We start from the raw sequence: 21493 nt of genomic DNA, 5'->3' as shown, positions 1-21493 counted from the left end.
GATAAATCTGCCCCATTGTCTTCACTCCATACTACAAATGAGTTGATGGTGTCCCCATAGCTTGTCATCACCATCCTTAATGCAACTGACAATAACTGTTATGGCTAAAGTCAGATGTTTAAAGGATAAAGAAGAATGGTGCAAAAACAGTACCCTCACGTGCACCTCTGTTGCTGACAATAGTGTTAGATCTCTTGCAACCCAGCTATACGAATTTAGGCCTTTTTGTTAGATAGTCATGTATCCAATTGACAATAGAAGGCTGTAGGTTGAGGTGGGTCATTTTGCCCCTCATCGATACTTGGTCTATGGTATTAAAAGCACTGGAGAGGTAGAAAAAATGTTATTCTTACAGTATTTCCTTTATGTTCCAGATGGGAGTAGGTCCTATGTAGAAGGTACAGCACCACGTCGTCTGCACCCATTTTGTTGTTGTATGCAAATTGTAATGGCTCAAGTCTGCCCTTCACAGCCTTCTTCATGTGAGACAAGAAGACAAGAGAATCCTCTTCAAAGGAGTCCTTGTAGTCTGTCGGGTTTTTTTGTTTTTTGCAGTGATTTAACACAGGACAGTTTCCAGATTTTAGAGACTGTCTCCTGGTGTAGGCTATAGTTGAATATATAGTTCAGTGTCTGGCTTAGTTTGTTTGCACAGGTTTTTAGTAGCCATGGACAGATTCTATCAGGCCTCACAGCCTTGTTGTGTTTGAGGCCGGATAGGGCCCTAATAACTTCTTCCACAGTTACCTTCAGCCCCTTATATCCATAGTTAGTTCCTTTGGTTGGTGTGGGTGCAAATTTAGTGGATGGGTGGTCAGACCCCTTTAAAGGAAATCTACCACCAAGTTGATGGATTGTAAACCAAGCACACTGGCATACTGGTGTTTGCCCCGCTGGCAGGATCCCCCCTCTTCTTTTGGCTTTTTATGTCCTTGTTTTTACAAAAGAAGGCTTTTAAAATTATGCAAATGATATTGAGGAGCTCCAGGCTCCATAGGTGTTGCCTTGAGTGCATAAGAAGCTAAAAGAAGAGCAGATGCTGCCGTAGGGGGCACACACCAGTATGTCAGTGTGCTTGGGTTACAATTATTTATTCTAGTAGATTTCCTTTACATTTTTCACTCTTTGTTTCATTGCAGACAAATGGAAAGTTCTTTTTTTGCTCATCAATGTGCACCGTGGACCCCATAAAAAAAAAGATATGTAGATATTTTTCCTAATTTATAAAACAAGAAAAACTGAAATATCAAATGGTCCTTAGTATTCGGACCTTTTTCTCAGTATCGAGTAGAAGCAGCTTTTGAGCTAGTACAGCCATGAGTTTTCTTGGGAAGGATGTAACAAGTTTTTCACAACTGGATTTGAGGATTCTGTGCTATTCTTCCTTGCAGATCATATCCAGGTTCCTCAGGTTGGATGGTAAACATTGGTGCACAGCCATTTTAAAGTCTTTTTAAGGTCAGGGATCTGGCTGGGCCAGTCAAGAATGGTCACAGAGTTGTTCTGAAGCCACTGGCCCAGTCTGAGGTCCAGAGTAGTCTGGAATAGGTTTTCATCCAGGATATCTCTGTATTTGGCCGCATTCATCTTTCCTTCAATTGCAACCAGTCCTCCTGTCCCTGCAGCTGAAAAACATCCCCATTGCATGATGCTGCCACCATCATGTGTAACTGCTGGGATTGTATTTGGCAGGTAATAAGCAGTACCTGTTTTTTTTCACACATACCACTTAAAATTAACACCGAAAAGTTAAATTTTCATCTCATTAGATTCTTATTTCTCATAGTCTGGGAGTCCTTCATGTGCTTTTTTTGCAAACTGTATGCAGATTGTCATATGTCTTGCACTGAGGAGAGACTTCCGTAGGCAGACTTGGGGTTATTCTTTAGCTCTCTCACCAAGACTCTTCTCCCATGATTGCTTAGTTTGGCTGGATGGCCAGGTTGAGGAAGAGTTTTGGTCGTCTCAAACTTCGCCCATTCAAAGACTATGGAGGCCACTGTGCTCTTAGGAACCGTGAGTGCTCCAGAAATTCTTTTGTAACCTTGGCCAGATCGGTGCCTTGCCACAGTTCTGTCTCTGAGCTCCTTGGGCAGTTCCTTAGACCTCCTGTGTTCTGACATGCACTGTCCCTTTCCTTTAAACACAGCAGGACTGAAGGAGCAGAACCATCTCAAGGAGGATCAGAAGGAAATTGACAGCATGTGAGTTAAATATGTCGTAGAAAAGGGTCTGAATACTTATGACCATGTGATATTTCAGTTTTTCTTATTTGAGAAATTAGTAAAAAATATTTACATTTTAGTTTTCTGTCCAAGATGAGGTGCGGAATGTGCATTAATTAGCAAAAAAAAAAAAGATTTTTTTTGATCTTGCCAATTGGATGCAATGAAACAAAGAGTGAAAAATGTAAAGGTGCCTGAATACTTTCCGTAACCACTGTATACCTGTATATCATGATGTTATGTGCATGATGTGCCAGTTTTTCAAAAATACCCCCAATGATTGCAAGCAGAGATAGTAAAAACCATGAAGAATTGCTAGAAAATGGCTTGCTGCTTACATGTAAAAGAAATAGAGAAATTAGCAATCATGTTTAGACGTTATATGTCTGGAAGAGAAATTTCTCAATGCTCACCTCAGTTTGCGCAGCTGAAAACTCCTCTGTGATAACATTTTCACAACCTGATGCATGCCTGCGGCAAACACACCACTTGAGTCTTCCAAGCAGAATTCCAGATGTTGTTTGTGTCAGTGGAGTCTATATAGGCTCCCAATATAATGTTTTGTCTTGTCAGAGATTTGTTGCAAGCAAAAAGATGACAACTGATTTGCAATCCTGGGAAACAATCATAATACTTTAGCATCCATCAGTCATCCTCTCATAAATGTTTATTACCAGTGTCAGTCTCCAGGTCATCAATCACTGCTCCCCAATGTCCATGTGCAGCATCACTTATATATGATAGGTCTATATTTAGATGTATAAAACAGCATCCGTTCAGTTGATGTCTCACAGCATTGACTGTAATGGTACAATTTTACCAAGGAGTGGAGGAAGAATTATTGATTTGTTGCTTTCTTACTCGTTCCGCAGATGTTGTAAATAATTTGAGATCTTAATTCTCAAATTATGTATTAACCATGTGAGCTAATCTTTATCATTGTATTAAATAATTTCTCTTGCTGTAATTTAGAACTGATATGTGGGTCCTCTTTATTACTATAAAAGAATTAAGCTGATAACAGACACAAATATAGCCTTAACACCTCAAAGAAAATCTACCATCAAAATCCTTAATGTAAACCACAGTTACTCATATATCCAAGCACTATGACTGTGGTAATCTTCTTATATTTGTTATCCATAGCCTCCTTCCTTCTAAAATCAACTTTTAAAATTATACTAAAAAGCCTAAAAGGCTCTGGAGGCGAGGGGGGGCTGAAAAAACTGAAAAAAGATTGACATTTAATATGGAAAACAGGTGTGGAGATAAAGGAGTTAAACCCTCAAGTACATATTTTCCTTTATTTTTTGTATCAATAATATCAAATTGGATGTTATTAAATAATAATTTACTTACTCTGCAGGTTCAGTCACCATGATGCTACTTATGCATTTTTGGACTGCTGTGTTTAAAGGGAACCTGTCATCAGGAATGTCATTTTTAGCTAGTGACAGGTTCCAATAACCTATGCTTTGCTGATTTAAAAAATGCCTTTGTAAGCATTCTGATTTCAGCATTCTCATTTAAGCAATTTATAATTTTACATTACCTGGCTCCCTGCCATCAGCATGTGGGGAGTCCCAGGGTAGGGGCAACTGCAATCTATATGTGCCTGTATCAGTCTCTCTCATCCACAATGCATGAGGGGACACATGCACACACAGGCTGCAGCTGCCCCTCCCCTGGGACTCACCAAATGCTGCTGTCAGTGAGCCAGGTAATGTGAATTAAACTTTTACAAAGTACTGAAATAATTCAGAATGCTGATAAAGGCATTTTTAAAATCAGCACAGCATAACCTTTTGGAACCTGTCACTAGCTAAAGATCACATTCCTGGTGAAAGGTTTGCCCATAGATATTTTAAATACCAAATTCTCTACTTTTAGATTCAGGAAGTTTCTCTCATTGACCGTGTTGTTTTCATGATTGGTATATTATTAAAGTCTACCAGCAATTTTGACCATATAAAGGCTGTAAGTTGGTAGCTCTGGAGATCTGTATAACTATACCTTTATGTGTGTTGTTAGTAGCAGCAGGACTGTAGAAAATGAATTATTTATATTCCAGGATTGTTACATTGCTTTCTAGGGCCATGACCCAACACTATCTTCATCTGTGTATGGTCTGCTGGTAAATTCCCTTTAAGTATGATTTCAAATACATCTAAACAATTATTTGCTCATGTCTGTTTTCTTGGGATTTTTCAGGTAGCTGAGCAGCTAATGACCATTGCCTATGAGAATGGAGTAAATCTCTTTGATACAGCAGAGGTCTATGCAGCTGGGAAGTGAGTGTTTCTCTATTAATCTAGATACTACATATACATGAAAAAAAAACAATGCCTTTGTTTATAAAAATATTCTTGTATTCCGTGTTCCCATTCACTATAGTGAGAGAAACTATTTCAACCAATCAGATCACTGGATGATTTTCTAGCCTGAATCAGGACCAATATTTTTGTATCAGAGATTTTGCACATTTCTTTTGGTCTGAGTTCTCCACACTGTATGGAACATGGTCCGTATATCAGAGATATCTGCCAGTTTGCTCCATTTAAAATCCATCACAAATATTGGATGAGTATAAAAAATTGACCGAGAGGAGTTTTCTTTCTTAGTTGTTGGATTAAGATGAAAAAACTGCTACAAATATTATAGCATTGACATACTGTAAAATGTGAATGCAAATATTGGTAAAATACAACACAAACATCCAATAGTGATGCGCCCTGTATTATTATAAGTCCATATTACACATCCATATTATAGACATGTTACAAAAGCATAGGCTGAAGCTGAAAAAAAAACATAAATCCAAGTTTAGAAAAATCATTATAGTAGTATAGTCATAAATACAAGATGTATTAACATCAAATGAGAAATGCATCAGACTAATGGATCAGTCAGCCAAGTTTCCAGTGGTCCTGCTGTGTTCAGTTTCCCATGTCCAGAAATCTTCAATGCTCTTTAATGTAATGGCAGCATGTTCTATTGGGATTGATTTTATTATGTCTAAAATATAATATAAAAAAAGAGATTACAGAACGTATAATACACATAAAAGGAATTTGGAGTTCCAACCTTCATTCAGTATTATCAAAGGAAGAATCAAACAAAATATAATAATGTTTTGTAGTTTTATACTTTTAAGTTTTAAATTATAGTTTTAAAATTAGGTTTTAATGTGCAATAGCATGTAGTGTTGGGTCCTTTATGTTAGGGGCAATGTCTGACAGTACAGGTACTATTGGGGTGCTAGGCCTCACTCCTTGTAGTTGTAGTGTTGAAGTAGTAACAACACCTATTGAACAAAGGGATTTTTACATCTCACATATTAATGACATTAAAGTAGCAGAGGACATTACTTTCTGATCAGGGCTGCAGCACTCTTCACAGTGTCTCCCTGAATAGCAGGCTTCTGGATATATGTTCTGGAGGAAACATGACCCAAACTGTATGGAGGTGGTTCACGTGAATGGAGGTGGTTGGCCTCTCCTGCACAGCCGGGAAACAAAAGTGCCACTGTTTAAGTGTTGTAAAGTGCTACTGAGAAAGTTATAATTTATAGAGCACCATTAGTTTCAAGCGATCAGGGATTCACAGACATTACATAAAGACAATAAAAAATGCAAATACAAAAACTACAGTGATCAGGAGACAGGAAGAAGGAGGACCCTGCCCGTGAGGGCTCACAATCTATATCTACATATTAAGCCTAAGTCTCAAACATAGGCTGTTGAGCTCCAGCAATCCATTTTGAGAGCACCTGATATAGTGTCCTAGAACTTTCCTGCATTCAAAAAACTGCTAATGGTTTTGGGAAAATAATCCCTATCTATTTTCCAATGGGTTTTGTTTTGTTGAGGTTCTTTATTTTTTGATATCAAGTATAAGTCTTTGGGAACCTCCATTCGGATTCATTAATTTCCCTCAGAATGTATTCAGTAAACTAGTTACAGGTGACCCAACAAAGTGCTACCGTTATGTAAATAGAAACTATATGGGAATTTTTTTCTTTCTAACCATTTTTATTGTCTTTTTACAGAACAAAATTTCAACAAACACACATGTGTAAATTTACATTAACATATATGTTCGAATGACAGAGTATTGACAGTTCTAGACATAATGATCTATCATTCACTATATTATATTGTTATTGTACATTTTTTAAACTATATACTACAATTCTGGATCATTTGATGACTTTCCTTGCAACACTTTTTTACAGATTGTATGGGGCTTTAGATGGGGGATGTGGCCAGCTACAGTCCACATAGTTTACTTTAATCTACGCCAGAGGAGGGCATGAATTATGTCTACATTAGCTTATGGCTTGCATTTGATTTTCTGAAGCTACTTAATAAAGTCTAAATAAATTCCCAATATATTTTTTTCTTGTTTAAGCCTTCATGTTTTATACTACATATTTTCTTAGTAAACCAGGAGCACAGAAGATGGTTCAGATGTTCCAAATTTTGTGGCTAGTTCACTTTAATTATAGTTCAAGACTGGGGAATGAATATAAAAATAAACCTTTCTGTTTAAAAAGGGAAAGATTAAGTAGAGAAGATGCTCGTGGGAGATTAGCCAAAAGCCAGTGACAGAAAACATACAATAGCTTCAAGTAAGGTAGAAATATTCCAGATGAAGAACATTAACTCTGTTCTGGATTAGAAACTAAAATGTCAACATTCCCAACAGATTTCTATTCAAATAACCCTCTATTACAGAACATTCTGCTGAAAAACATCTAAATGAAGCATTTCACACCCTTCCTTTAGATGAATGTTGGTATTAAAGAGAAACCTCCGCAGTAAAAATGCTATCCAGTTAACTGGTGTAATGTTATAGAGCAGAAGCATCTGAACAGACTGACATATGGTTTTGCAAGACAATCTTCAGGATAACTTGTAACTTTCTGACTGAAATTTCTGCTCTATTTCTTAGAAGTTCAGTGAGAGGTTAGGGTTGGTGACTGCCATCCTTCCATTAATATATAAAAGACTGGAAGTATAACCATTGGCATAGAAAAAGCAAAGATTTCAAGCAATAAGTCATCCAAAAGAAGTTATACTAAATATTTTCCCACAAATTATAAAGTAATCTACTTAGTCTTTTCCCCTTTGTATCTGTATGAGGAGGCTGGACCTCTGAATACTTTCAGATACATACCCTGCTCACTAGAGGAGAAAGAGCAGAAAAACGGAATAGAGAAGCTGCTTTACTTAGTGAACTATATAACAAAGTTTACTATTATCACCTGCTCTATTCATTTCTGAAATAAAAAAAACAATAGCATAGCTTTAGTTACCCTTATAGGATCTAGATAACAACCATCGGAATTGTAGACTATTCCATAACCAAAAGAACTGTATAACAGGCCAGCTCTGCCTCATTATACATATTGCAATTGCAGGTCCAACATAAGCCAAAAGTGCAATCTGCTTATAAACCTATGTGAGAATTATATGCGTGGCTTATAATTACAATATAAGCGTTGCAAAGCAGGAAGTAGTCCTTAGTATATTCATTATCAGATCTGCCACAATAGAGATACAAATATCTATATCACAGAAAAAATGAATAATAGTTGATTTACCAGAAAAAATAGAAGAGTTATTTTTGGACTGCTTTTTAACTGTGTGGGTGATATATACCACACAAACTTGAACACAGACTATATATTGGAACAGTTAATGTGTAAGGATGAATAAACAGTGTACACACAAGGCTTTACTGTTTTAACTTTAATGAGTTACTGTATTGAGTGTTTAGAAAATGGTTTCTGTACTTTAGAATGTGCCTGCGCTGTATTATTTGTCCATACGATATCTGTTTTCTATTAATGTGTATGATCACTGGATATCCATTACTATCTTACAAGGACTGAGCTGTATATAGAGTATTGTAAACATGTCTCAAAGGAATGAATGTCTTTCCATTTCTGCTTCCTGGAAAGTCTATGTATACAAGTCCGCTCCTGGCCCTTTGTAAATCAGCATCTGCTCCTTAGGGGCAGGTATAGCTGTAGCTCTTTGAATAGCGCTTCATCTATACCTTTTTTTTCTTTGAATATGCTTGCCTGCAAAAACTTTTTTTTCTACTCTTTATATCCCAGGGCAGAAGTGATCCTGGGAAATATCATAAGGAAGAAGAACTGGAGGTGAGTTTACCTTAAATCCCCCTTCTCCCTCCGCTTTGTGCATGATGGGCACTTTGAACACAGAAGCTGGATGGTTTGCCTATAGAGATTTGCTTTCCATAAAAATTGCATGGCTTTTTGCTAAGTTTACACTATCAGTTGCTGTATTGGTTTTTAACGATTAAGTAAGTTGAGATAGAAGGGAGCCGCAGGTTATATAGATTAAACAAGGCACAAGATGCATTTATATGGTAAGTTAAAAAAATAAACAAAACAAACAAAACATTTTCCTATGTCAAAAATGTTGTAAAACATTGCTGAAGAAAAAAATTGTGGTTCGACATGTTAAACCAGAGACACATAGACCCAGGCACTGTGACTGTGGTAATCTTTTTCTGTTTGTCATCCATGACCTCCTTTCTTCAAAAATCAACATTTACGATTATGCTAATTATGCATTACCATAGCCCCTTCGTTCTACAGATTCACAGGTTGTTACAGGAGCACTTCCTCCCTCCCACTGTGTGACATTACAGCAGGCGGATGGAGGGAAATAGTGCTGTGGGAGCAGGGGGAGGAATTCACCTTCACAGTGTAACAGCCTGTGAAGCTACAGCACGGAGAGGCTTCTGGCTCATTAGCAGAATTTTAAAAGTTGATTTTAGAAAGAAAGACCACAGTCACAGTTCCTGAATCTATGAGAAAGTGTCCATGGTTTATCATGATGGATTGTGATGGTAGATTTCCTCTAAATTTTTGCTATTTGATTGAATAAATAAAGCAACGGGTGCTATGGAAAATGATTCCTACCTTCATAATGTAATTTTTTTTCAATATTCCATATATTTTATATAAAGTTTTAAAAGAGAAGCATCACCCAGTAATGATATTAGTAGGAATTAAAGGGGTATTTCTATTTCAGCAAATAAATGCTAGTCTTTTAATAATGAAAAGTTATACAATTTTCCAATATACTTTATGTATCAATTCCTCATGGTTTTCTAGATCTCTGCTTGCTGTCATTATATAGAAAGCTTCATTGTTTATTTCCAGTGGATAGAAATCTGTCCATGGACACACAGGTGCACGGCTCGTTACTCTATAAGATATTAACGAGCCGCGCACCTGTGTAACCATGGTCAGATTTCTGTCCACTTGAAGTAAATATAGAAGCTTTCTATCTTGAAAATTGTAAGGAATTGATACAGAAAGTATATTGGAAAATTTACTAATTTTTCATAATACAAACAACATCAATTTGCCAAAATGGGAACACCCCTTTAATGATGTTGATGATGTCCTATGGGGTCTATTTCTGTGGTTCCTATTGAAGTAGTTAAAGTCACATGTATAGGTAAAACTAATTTGCATGTCCTAAAAGTTTTATAATTTACAGGTATCATTCTTTGATAACTGGAGTAAAACCTTTTTTTTCTTCTACAGGAGATCAAGTCTGGTTATAACAACTAAATTATACTGGGGAGGAAAGTAAGTTTAGTAATATTTTATGTAGTAACACAGAACCAAACTAGTGTTGTTTCCTAATATAAGGAATGTGATATGACTAATTCTGGTTTGAGTCCTTGTTTTTCCTTTCAAATCCTCATTTAAAAGTGAGTGCTTCATATTGTATATGGCTCAACTCCATAAACTCAATATATTGGAAGTAAATGAGTGTAATAAAAGTATTGAGCACTCAGATCTCATTTCCATTGGCTCTAAAGTAAGAAGCAGCAGTTTAGAGAAATGGATTGACATAGCAGATGCTTATGCACTAGTTATGCATTCATAATCCTATAGGGAGTAATGGCTAAATCACTCTAGATAATAGTGTTCAGTATTTTATCAGGCTATTTTCCCATTACTCCCTATGGGAATTGATTGCATATCTGAGAATAACATGTCTTTGATGTTAAAGGAGAAGTTATTATGTTTAGATACACTGAGCAAGATATATAATCTACAAAATATAATCCCTGACGGGAAGAAATTTGTCTTACTACTGCCACCTATAGGGGACTACTTAGTTGCGACTCTCTACTAGGTGGATGTTCATTAGAAAAATCTGTAAATTTTAAAGGGAACATGTCACCAGGGACCTCATTTTACACAGATTGTAAAAGCCCATGACACCTGCAGTGCAAACATGCCTTTCTGCCTTTTCTAAGCATTTGTATTACAATATAATTGTGAGTTATAACTTACTCTTTCATCCTGACAAAATCCTGGGGTAGTCACAGGAGCTGGACTTTGGTTTGGATGCATTTCAAAAAACAACATGTGACCTGTCTGAGCTGCAGGATGTCTCCATGTTTGTGCTCCTGTACAGCTTGTCCCTCCCCCACTGATATCAGACTGACCAGGCTGTGACCTCTGAGAAGAAGCAGGAGGAGGAGCTATACAGGAGCACAAATGTGGGGGCCAAGCTCTGAGGGGTAACACAGACAAGGCACATGTTGTTTTTTGAAATGCATCTAAACCAAAGTCCAGCCCCTGTGACTACCCCAGGATTTTGTCATGGAGCAAGAGTAAGTTACAACTCACAATTATATTGTAATGCAAATGCATAGAAAAGGCAGAAAGGCAGATTTGCACTGCAGGTGTAATGGGTTTCTGTAACCTGTCTTTAGTGAAAAATGAGGTCACTGGTGATAGGTTCCCTTTAAGGGGAGGTAGACTCAAGATCTCACATAGTTTATCAAAACCTTATACTTTACCGACAAGAACAACACTGTTTGAATCAGTGGTGTCAACATATGGGAGTTGCGTAGAGGAACACTGTTTTTCATACTATCCACTCACAGTCATACTCACTTATAAGAAATACTGTGAGACTGTACAAGTGCAGATGAAAACCTAAATAAAATATAGCGTTGTGCACATGCTTTTGTTTAAAACTCTGTAGGACTGGCCTGTGATGGACCCAGCTCTACCCCAATACTGGATCCCAGAGGTCTAGCAGAAGACAACCTAATTTACAGGCTACTAGGATCTGTAGGAGTTGATGAAATGTGGTTCCTCTTAATAATTTTATATCCTAGGCCCAAACAGCCCCAGCATTATGATCAGTATGTCAGACTTTACTTTTAGGAACGCAATATCACCTTTACATATTGATCCATGTATTTTTCTAGGGCGGAAACCGAGAGAGGATTGTCAAGAAAACACATCATTGAAGGTAACAGGTTTTTGTTTTCCTCAACTTTATGTGTATTTCTTACATAATCTGTTCTAATTCATTTACAGTTTGACTTGAGTCATAAGGGAGATATGAGGCTTTCTTTGAATATCAAGTCTGCATGGAAAGGAATGCAAATTTTTGCAAGGATTAGAAACACAGATCTATGAATAAATCAAAGGAACAAGTAAAAATATACATGCAGAAAATAAGGGAATGTTATGTACAGACAGTTTCTATTAATTTTGCTTAGGGCCTCAGGGTTTGCGCATGTTGCCATAATATGTACATGAGCTATATATTCCGATTAGTGAAAAAGACTGGACCCTGTCCTGTGAAAGAAGACAAGACTGACCCATATACATATTGACTGTTTCAGGCTATGTTCACATCTGCTATAAGAGCAGAACAAATAACTCAAGTCAAATATTTAAAAAACATGGCCACCAATAGAGCCCAAATGATCCCAATGACTAATGTGATGTGTCGGGCTGTCATTTCTGCGCCACCCAAAGAGACACACAATTATAAATTCACCTCATTCAAGATTAAGATCCATTTCTTTTATCCAAGGTTCTTAATTTTTAGAGTCGAATATACATGGACGAGATCCTGTCCTGATAGAGAAGAAAATCTTGTTCCAAGTAAATACTTTGTTAGGCTATGTTCACATCTCTTAAAGTAAAAACTGTGTAAATAATAGAAGTGCCAGATGTTTAAAGTTATGGGCACAAATGGAGCCGAAACAATCCCAAAAATTGTTGCGCTGAGCTTCCATATCAGTGTCAATCAAAATGTTCCATGATGATATATTACATACAGTTTTTAGACCTGAGCTCTGTATTGAGTACAATTTGGAAGAGTTGTCGGGATAATTTGAGCCAAAAATGAATATTAACTAATTATAAACGAATATTCTCTGGATCACATTTTTTGGAGCATTTGTAGGCATAAACTAAGCCAACTAATAAGAAGTTAGACTGGACGAACCAAAGCCACAGCAGATTTACCAAGCAACTCGAGTCACTCGATAATCTGATTGTTTTAGTTTATCTCCTCCATTGTTTATACAGTATATTTAAACAAATTTTTGGAAGCCTTGTTAAAGAGAATAAATCTATTTTCTTCTGCCGATGGGTAGAATATACACTTTGATATTTCCACTTCCAGCGTCTTTGTGACATATGTTAACTATGCCTCAGAGAGAGCAATTCAGGACAGATGAAGTGATTTTCTAAAAGGTCGGATAAGTACCTCATTTAAGCTTCTCTCTTACCGCATGTTTTCATCTTTGTTCTGCTCGTAGGATTAAAAGGCTCTCTCCAGAGGATGCAGTTGGAATATGTGGATGTGGTGTTTGCAAACCGGCCGGATAATAATACCCCCATGGAAGGTTAGTAAGGGATGATTGATTCTGATTTACAGGCTCCCATCACCTGTTGCTGGAAAATTTAATTCAGTGTATACAGGCCAGAGATGGGCAGCATGCCATAATACACAGCATGGGCACATTATCTCAAAGCCTGTCTTATTCTCAAATTTATGAAACCTAATAACCGAGCGTGATATCTATTCTAGCGGAAGCAAGACCTCCATCAGTAGATCACCATCTCTTTTTGTATTTTCTTCCGAATACAGAGGTTTCATTTGTCTGTGACCTCTCCGGCAATTTTTTTTATCTACAAAATATTGTAATTTCGATGCTTTCGTGAGGCGCATAATATTAAATCTAAGCTTCTCAGCTGGAATCACCCACTCAGGCATGCTTCATGAAGCAGCATGGATACTAATCATACAGAGCTGGATATTAATAACACAAATGACTGTGTTTATTTACTCATATTCTGTTATATAACACGGCGATACAAAGAAATAGAGTGATTGAGCAGAGTTCATTATATTTTATAATTATATGATTACAAAGACCACGTTTATATAAATGTGTCCCCAATTACAGCTGTCTGCCTGATAGCTGTATGATATCCAAGGGCGGCACCACATGGCATGGTTATAATATTATTAAAAATTAGAATTTCTTTGTCTTTTACATTGTACTGTGCATTATTCACAAAAAACAAGCCCTCTTTTGTGTGTATGAACTGTGGCTAGGTTGCTGCCATTTTGGGAAGGATTGAACTACATGCAGCTCCTCTGCAACCTAGCCCTCTCCAGCTAGGGTTATTAGTCAGCTGCTGGGGGTGGCATCCAGGAACTCCTTTATATACCTGCCCAGTTCCATTAAACATGCTGGTTCTACTAGTCCCCTCATACCTTTTCCTGATTTCTCGACCACTCTCTAGTAATTCGATTCAACATTTTGGTTTTGGTTTCTCTCCGGCTCCACTTGTTTGTCTGTATCTGTTGTTTATGCTTTTGTGTCCTTGTCTGTACACTGCATGTCTCTGTTTTTATCTTACCCATCCGCTCCACCATCAAGCAGCTGCCAGACAAAGTAAGTTTTCCATATCAACTTGCAGGGTCCCCAGGGTCTGTTAACAGGTTCCTAATAGTGGGTTTGCCTTTATTAGAACGGTTTATCTGCAGGAACATCACAGGTTTATCAGGGTCGTAATGAGAACAAGTGTGTGCCAGCTCACCTTCCCCCTGGGTTTAGTTCTCATCGAGCACGGACCACCCCACTGCAAGGAGCAAATAGCATATACACAAATTCCAGGTCCAGCTCGTAAAAACCTTGAACAATCTCCTTTATTAATGCATATTTAGAACATACTGGTTACAATAAAGTTCAAACGTCAACGCTTTTCAGGCAGAGTTGCTTGAAATGCTTTGACGTTTAGACTTTATTGTATCATAGTATCATAGTATCATAGTATCATAGTATATAAGGCTGGAAGGAGACGCAAGTCCATCAAGTCCAACCTTTAAGAATTAAATAAATGTTTTATCCCCATAACCCATGATATTTTTGCTCTCCAGAAAGGCATCCAGGCCTCTCTTGAACATGTACATAGAGTCGGCCATAACAACCTCCTGCGGCAGAGAGTTCCATAGTCTCACTGCTCTTACAGTAAAGAACCTTTGTCTATGGTGATGGTAAAATCGCCTCTCCTCTAGGCGTAGAGGATGCCCCCTTGTCCTGGTCACAGGCCGAGGTATAAAAAGATCTTTGGAGAGATCCTTGTACTGTCCGTTCAGGTATTTGTACATTGAAATGAGGTCTCCCCTCAGCCGTCTTTTTTCTAAACTGAATAATCCCAAATTTTTTAATCTGTCAGTGTATTCTAGTTCCCCCATTCCCCTAATAATCCTGGTTGCTCTCCTCTGCACCCGTTCCAGCTCTACTATATCCTTTTTATACACTGGTGCCCAAAACTGTACACAATATTCCATGTGTGGTCTGACCAGGGATTTGTATAAGGGCAAAACTATGTCTTTATCATGAGAATGTATTCCTCTCTTGATACATCCCATTATTTTATTTGCTTTAGCAGCAGCCGCCTGGCTCTGGTCACTAAAATTAAGTTTACCATCCACCAATACCCCCAAGTCTTTTTCAGCTTCAGTTTTACTAAGTAATTGACCGTTTAGAACATAATTATACTTTTTGTTTCCATGGCCCAAGTGCATAACTTTACATTTATCTACATTAAACCTCATCAACCATTTCTCTGCACATCCTTCAAGCTTCCACAAATCCCTCTGTAATGCTAAACTATTGACCTCAGTATTTATTACTTTACACAGCTTAGTATCATCTGCAAATATTGAAACTTGACTGTGTAAACCCACTACAAGGTCATTAATAAAAATATTAAAAAGAAGTGGCCCCAATACTGACCCCTGTGGCACTCCACTGGTAACATCAACCCAATCTGAGAATGTGCCATTAATGACCACCCTCTGTTTTCTATCACTAAGCCAATTACTTACCCAAATACACAGATTTTCTCCTATTCCCAGCAGTCTCATTTTATATACCAACCTTTTATGTGGCACGGTGTCAAATGACTTTGAGAAGTCCAAATATACAACATCTACAGCATCCCCCAGATCCAGTCTTGAACTTACCTCCTCGTAGAAACCAATCAGATTAGTCTGACATGCTGACGCTGGGTTATAAGGTTGTGACGCTGGGTTATAAGGTTGTAACCTGGATGTTCTGAATATGTGCTAATAAAGGAGATTGTTCAAGGTTTTTAAGAGCTGGACCTTGAATTTGTGTATATATTATAAGGGTGGTAGCCTGCAGGGACATTGCAGGGTGAGTTCACCACCGCCTACCCAGTCTGATAGCTTGTGCCAAGTCTGGTTGTGGTTGAACTGTTGCATTGTTTGCTGGACAGGCATCTGACGACCCACAATGTAAAATACCCTCTTAGTATCTCCTACATAGCATAATGCCACTTTCTTGTATATATGTAACTTATAATTCCTTTACCCCACTGATAATGCCTCCCCCTTCAGTGGCCCCCTACTTCTGATACCCCTTTTCTGTTTGCCTCCTACTTGAAATAGTTTTTGTAGTCCTTTCCTTGTAATAAATCCTTTTTTATAGTTCACCCACTTATTATTTCCCTCTTTCTGTACCCCAAACTCTTGTAGTCTTTCCTTTACATCCCAACTTAAGATGTAAAGACAAGACTATATGGTGAACCTGATCTGTATAGGGGGTTATATTTTGAGAGGATTCACTCTGCTGTATTACATTTGTAGCATTTAGGGGCAGTATTGTTGTTTTTGAAAGAGGAATTTACAGGTCACCAAATGACATTTTCAACATAGCAATCCATATTTCATGTATTGTTATGTTATGGATTTGGCAAGATGGTTATTTATCTAGGTCTCTGTTGTACCGTGTAGTCAGCAAGAGTCTTTAATTAAATGTGAAGTGCAGATTTGTGCTGAAAAATGGATTAAAGTTGTCCATGATACTTCAATAGCTGTCAGCCAAGCACTTGAGACAACCTGGTTTATGGCTTTGAGCAATAAAACTTATTTTCATGAATGAACACTTTTATATTTCACAAAGCAATACAAAAACAATATATAATATCAATAAAATACACAGGACTATGTTTTTACATTAAAACTACAGCATTCACCACAACAGTTATTCACTGTCCCTTCAGTTCTCATGAGGGTACCATTACTCCATCTGAAAGGAGGTGCACACAGGCAATTCTAGCTCTATTCATTTTTTGTGGAGATATTAGGAGATAACCAAGTGCAGTACTTGGCTGTATCAAAACGAATAGAGGAGCATTAATGTCTCCATTCAGAGGAAGAAACAGGAGTGGACTCCCAAGCAGGGTTGGTTCCAGGTATCAGTAGTCTCAGTAGTGAATTCATATGGCGGCATTAAAGCATTAAAAATTCTGAAAATTCAGTCTCCTGTTCACTAAAATGTTCTCCAGTTTTCATTGTTAATGTATAAAAAGCCACCCTCACCCCGTCCCCCATGGATTCCTTATGTACAGTCTTATGTGGGCCCTCCAGCAGCCCTGGGCCCTGGCACTTGCCCAGGTATTCCCAGTGCTGGCCCTGCTCCCAAGTATGAGATTAGGTAATGTACTTGTAAAACACAGGTTTTTCTTGTGTCTTTCTCTTTGTTTATTCTGTAGGCTGCAGAGATGAGCGAGTATACTCGTCCGAGCTTGATGCTCATTCGAGTATTAAGGTACTCGAAACGGCACGTTGCTCGGACGAGTATTTCCCCTGCTCGAGATCGAGCATTTAATTAAAAAAACACAGTGAAGAACAATGAAGAATAGAATAAAAACAGTGAACACAGTGAACACAGGATCATTTAAGTGAAAAACACAGTGAAAAACACATTGAAGAATAGATTACAGATGTTCGGCACATCTGCTTAATTGTCGGAAGATACGCGCGAAACGGTGCAAACAAAATAGTACGTGAAGAACAATATATATGTGTGAAGAACACATTGAAGAACACAGTGAGCAGGACAGAGACATCGGGGAACAGGACAGAGACATCAGGGAACAGGACAGAGACACCAGGGAGCAGGACAGAGACACCGTGGAGCAGGACAGAGACATCCGGGAGCAGCACAGAGACATTGGGGAGCAGCACAGAAACATCGGGGAGCAGCGCAGAGGCATCGGGGAGCAGCGCAAAGGCATCGGGGAGCAGCGCAAAGGCATCGGGGAGCAGCGCAAAGGCATCGGGGAGCAGCGCAGAGACATTGGGGAGCAGCGCAGAGGCATCGGGGTGCAGCGCAGAGGCATCGGGGAGCAGCGCAGAGGCATCGGGGAGCAGCGCAGAGGCATCGGGGAGCAGCGCAGAGGCAACGGGGAGCAGCGCAGAGGCATCGGGGAGCAGCGCAGAGGCAACAGGGAGCAGCGCAGAGACATCGGGGAGCAGCGCAGAGGCATTGGGGAGCAGCGCAGAGGCAATGGGGAGCAGCACAGAGGCATCGGGGAGCCTTCAGTGGAAGAAGAGGAGCGGATCCCGGGACAAGTAAGCAGATGTGCCGCACATCAGCAATCTATTCTTCACTGTGTTTTTCACTGCGTTTTTCACTTAAATGATCCTGTGTTCACTGTTTTTATCTATTCTTCACTGTGTTTTTCACTGCGTTTTTCACTTAAATGATCCTGTGTTCACTGTTTTTATATAGCACTGTTTTTTTTTATAGCAATCTATTCTTCACTGTTCTTCACATCTGCTAACTTTTCGGGAGATAATATACACGCGGAACAGTGAAGAATAGATTGCAGATGTTTGCATACATCTGCTAACTTATCAGAAGACATTCTTTTTCAGTTAAATAACACATTTTATTCCCGAACCATGATCCCTTTGAAAAATGCTCGAGTCTCCCATTGACTTCAATGGGGCTCGTTATTTGAGACGAGCACTCGAACATCAGGAAAAGTTTGTCTTGAATAACAAGCACTCGAGCATTTTAGTGCTCGCTCATCTCTAGTAGGCTGTGCTAGTTCAGGTTGCCTATCAACAAATGGACCACTATTCTGGGTGACCACCATTTAAGTAGGTTATAGCTACAATTGTAATAAGTAAACAAAAATATCTGTCACAATTGCTTATGTAACATAACAAAATGTTTATTATTAAAACATTTTTCGTAATATATATAAAACCTGGGCCTGCTGTAGATTTTCTCTATACCTGGCAGCAGTTCCTGGTGCAGGCTATAACTAGTGCGCTGGGGGGGGCATTCCCCTTACCCACCCCCCATGCGCACACTGTGCGTACCTTGTTACCCTACTACAGAACACATTTCAGTTAATACTGATGTACATTATAACTGTACATTTTGGAAAGCTGACCTTAGACTGTACTTCTCCATATTGAGGAACAATACTATTGCTTAATGCGAAGAACATCTTTATTTGTTTAAATGTTTATTGTTCAGTGTTAGACAAATATAGAAACAAAGAATTAAGTATCAACAAGCTTTAAAAAAAAATACAATAAAGGTAGAAGATACTTTATAATGTGTGCATGTAAACTGATGATTCTGGCCCCACAGATCCAAAACTGTAATAGCATCAAAAGAAGGTAGCAGCATTCCAGTACTTAGTGAAATTGAAGGGTGTTCATTTATTCACCTGATATCACAGCCATATTTCGGCATTACTTCTTTGTCAAGCATATGCAAAGACAATGGGGCACATTTACTAAGAACAGTGCAAACTGCACTATATGTATTTTGCCTGTGTAGTGTGCAGGGGGAACCAGATTCAGGATTTCTGGCATCTGCTCTTCATGAATCTGGCGCTCCATGCCCTGCTTCGACAGAGTGAACCACTACTTTTTTGGTGGACCTTTAACGTAGGACATGCTACACAATTCTTTTGGACTATGCATGATAAATGTGGTGCACGGTACGACTGAGCACCATAATGCCTCCTTCAGTGCAGAAATTTGTGTTGCATGAAGAATAGTGCAGCAGCCATAAAGCAGTCGTGTGTGACACATATGTAGCACGGACACTTCTTGAATACCTGTGCAATCAGTTTGCACTAGAAAGAACATGCAAAGTCAGACAGAAAACTGGCGCAAAAGCCCTTAGTAAAGGTGTACCAACATGTAGATGAAGTATTGAATTTGTAAAATGAAGTACAGGCAGTCCCCTACTTAAGAACACCTGACTTACAGATGACCCCTAGTTACAAATGGACCTCTGGATGTTGGTAATTTACTGTACTTTAAGCATAGGCTAAAATAAAGAACTATAATAGTTATTAAAGGTGTCTGAAATTACGGTAGGCTTTATTGTTACTCCTGGTTCTTATGAGAATCCAACATTTTTAAATCCAATTGTCACAGATAAAAAAAAAATGTCCGTAGTTACAATGATATAGTATACAGTTACACTTACTGATTTACATACAAATTCAACATAAGAACAAACCTACAGAACCTATCTTGTATGTAACCGGGGGACTGCCTGTATAACAAACTGCATGGCAAAAGACTGTGGTCTTCATTCATGTCGCTTACAAATATGTTCCAGCAGTAACATCCTTGTAGAAAACTTTGTACATGAGCCAAAGAAAACTGCTGTCCAGTAACAAAGGAGAGAGGTTTTCTTCTTTCTTCCTTGTGCTGTGCATCTTATTGAATGGTGCATACATCGCCTGCAGCATCATCTGCGCTTCTGTAGTTGGCACTGAGCATTACCATTTTTATTTTTTTGGTTATGCCCCCTGTGACTACTATATGGTCTGCATTGCATAAAAAATACAAGGCTGCAGTAGAAAAACAAGATTACATTTTTAGACCAGAATAAATACAATTTATTAAAATAATACATTTTATTTGACTTTTTTATTTGTTACATTGTTACTCTGCTTCTTGCAAAACATACTAGATAGACCCTTCCCCATATCAGATCTGAGCTTTTTATTAACAAATATTTCCTGACATATACCAAGCTAGATGTGTGTCATTATATAACCACATGTTACCTAAAACACCATAGCAACCATGTTAAAAATAGGAGTATGCAATGCAGTATAACTACAAATCCAAACAGTAGCCTACTAAATGCTATAAAAGTACTTTCTTTCAGCTTATAGACATAACACCATCAGACATGCCTGCATGTTTTATGGAGCACTCCAAGTTGGCTCACTAAATGAGTAGCAAATCCAAGTTCTTGTGGTTGAATGGTTGCCCACTGATAATTCAGCCAATCTCTGCTTAGTGTGAAAATACCAAGTAATGGCTGCTTTCAGAAATATCAGTCTGTGTGTAACATCATATCTTTTCATATCATATTTTTTGAATAATTCTTCTGTTTAACTATTTTTCTACCGATGAATCTACCGATCAACATGTCCATCCAAAAAACTTCATTAAAGCATAAAAATAATACTGGTTATAACATTACTTCACTAGCAATTTGATTATTATATCAAGTTTGGAGTTTGGGAAAAACATGGGAAAAACATGGAAACAGAAGGTGTATGTACAAAAATCTAATGTTGTCTATGGGTGGTGGCTGATGAAACCAGAAATGTTTCTCCTTTGCTTCCTGACCCTCCAAGTGAAACACTCACCCCAAGGAACCAGATTATATTGTGTGTACTTTCTGTGTATTTATTTGACTTTACAAGACTATTTATAAAATAGTAGACTTTATAAATGTTCCTATAGATATTTCAGGTGTTATGTGTTTTACTATATATACATAAGTGTCTGCAGTGAATGTGTATATATTAGTGTAACTACATGTGCAACCTGTAGCCAAATCCCATTCACACGTGGATCTCTGCCCTGCACGTGTATTGGAGGAGTAGATATATAGATGTCTCTATACGTACATGTATATGGTCAGGTACTGGATGTGACTCCTGCTTCAGGATAATCCAGGAGCTGTATTGTTAGAATATATCGTGTACATATACACATTACTGGGTGTCCAGGAGGGGGCAGGAAATAAGGCCTCTTGGTGTAGTTTTGTTCTCTATGTATTTTGTATTGTAT

General features: G+C 38.2%; 1 protein-coding gene across 4 annotated transcripts in view; it reads left to right on the top strand.

Moving 5' to 3' along the window:
- The window catches only part of KCNAB1 (potassium voltage-gated channel subfamily A regulatory beta subunit 1), a 234298-nt gene that overhangs the window by 179235 nt on the left and 33570 nt on the right, over positions 1–21493 (top strand). For all 4 annotated transcript variants that reach the window (XM_072142948.1, XM_072142949.1, XM_072142950.1 and 1 more), the window contains exons 4-8: positions 4437–4516; positions 8350–8394; positions 9817–9861; positions 11508–11551; positions 12858–12944. In XM_072142948.1, coding sequence (XP_071999049.1) covers positions 4437–4516; positions 8350–8394; positions 9817–9861; positions 11508–11551; positions 12858–12944 — 301 coding nt within the window. The remainder of the gene's footprint in view (positions 1–4436; positions 4517–8349; positions 8395–9816; positions 9862–11507; positions 11552–12857; positions 12945–21493) is intronic.

The sequence above is a fragment of the Engystomops pustulosus genome, chromosome 3, assembly GCF_040894005.1.
Source record: "Engystomops pustulosus chromosome 3, aEngPut4.maternal, whole genome shotgun sequence".
NCBI classification, from domain to species: domain Eukaryota; kingdom Metazoa; phylum Chordata; class Amphibia; order Anura; family Leptodactylidae; genus Engystomops; species Engystomops pustulosus.
This window is presented reverse-complemented; position numbering and strand designations above follow the sequence as displayed.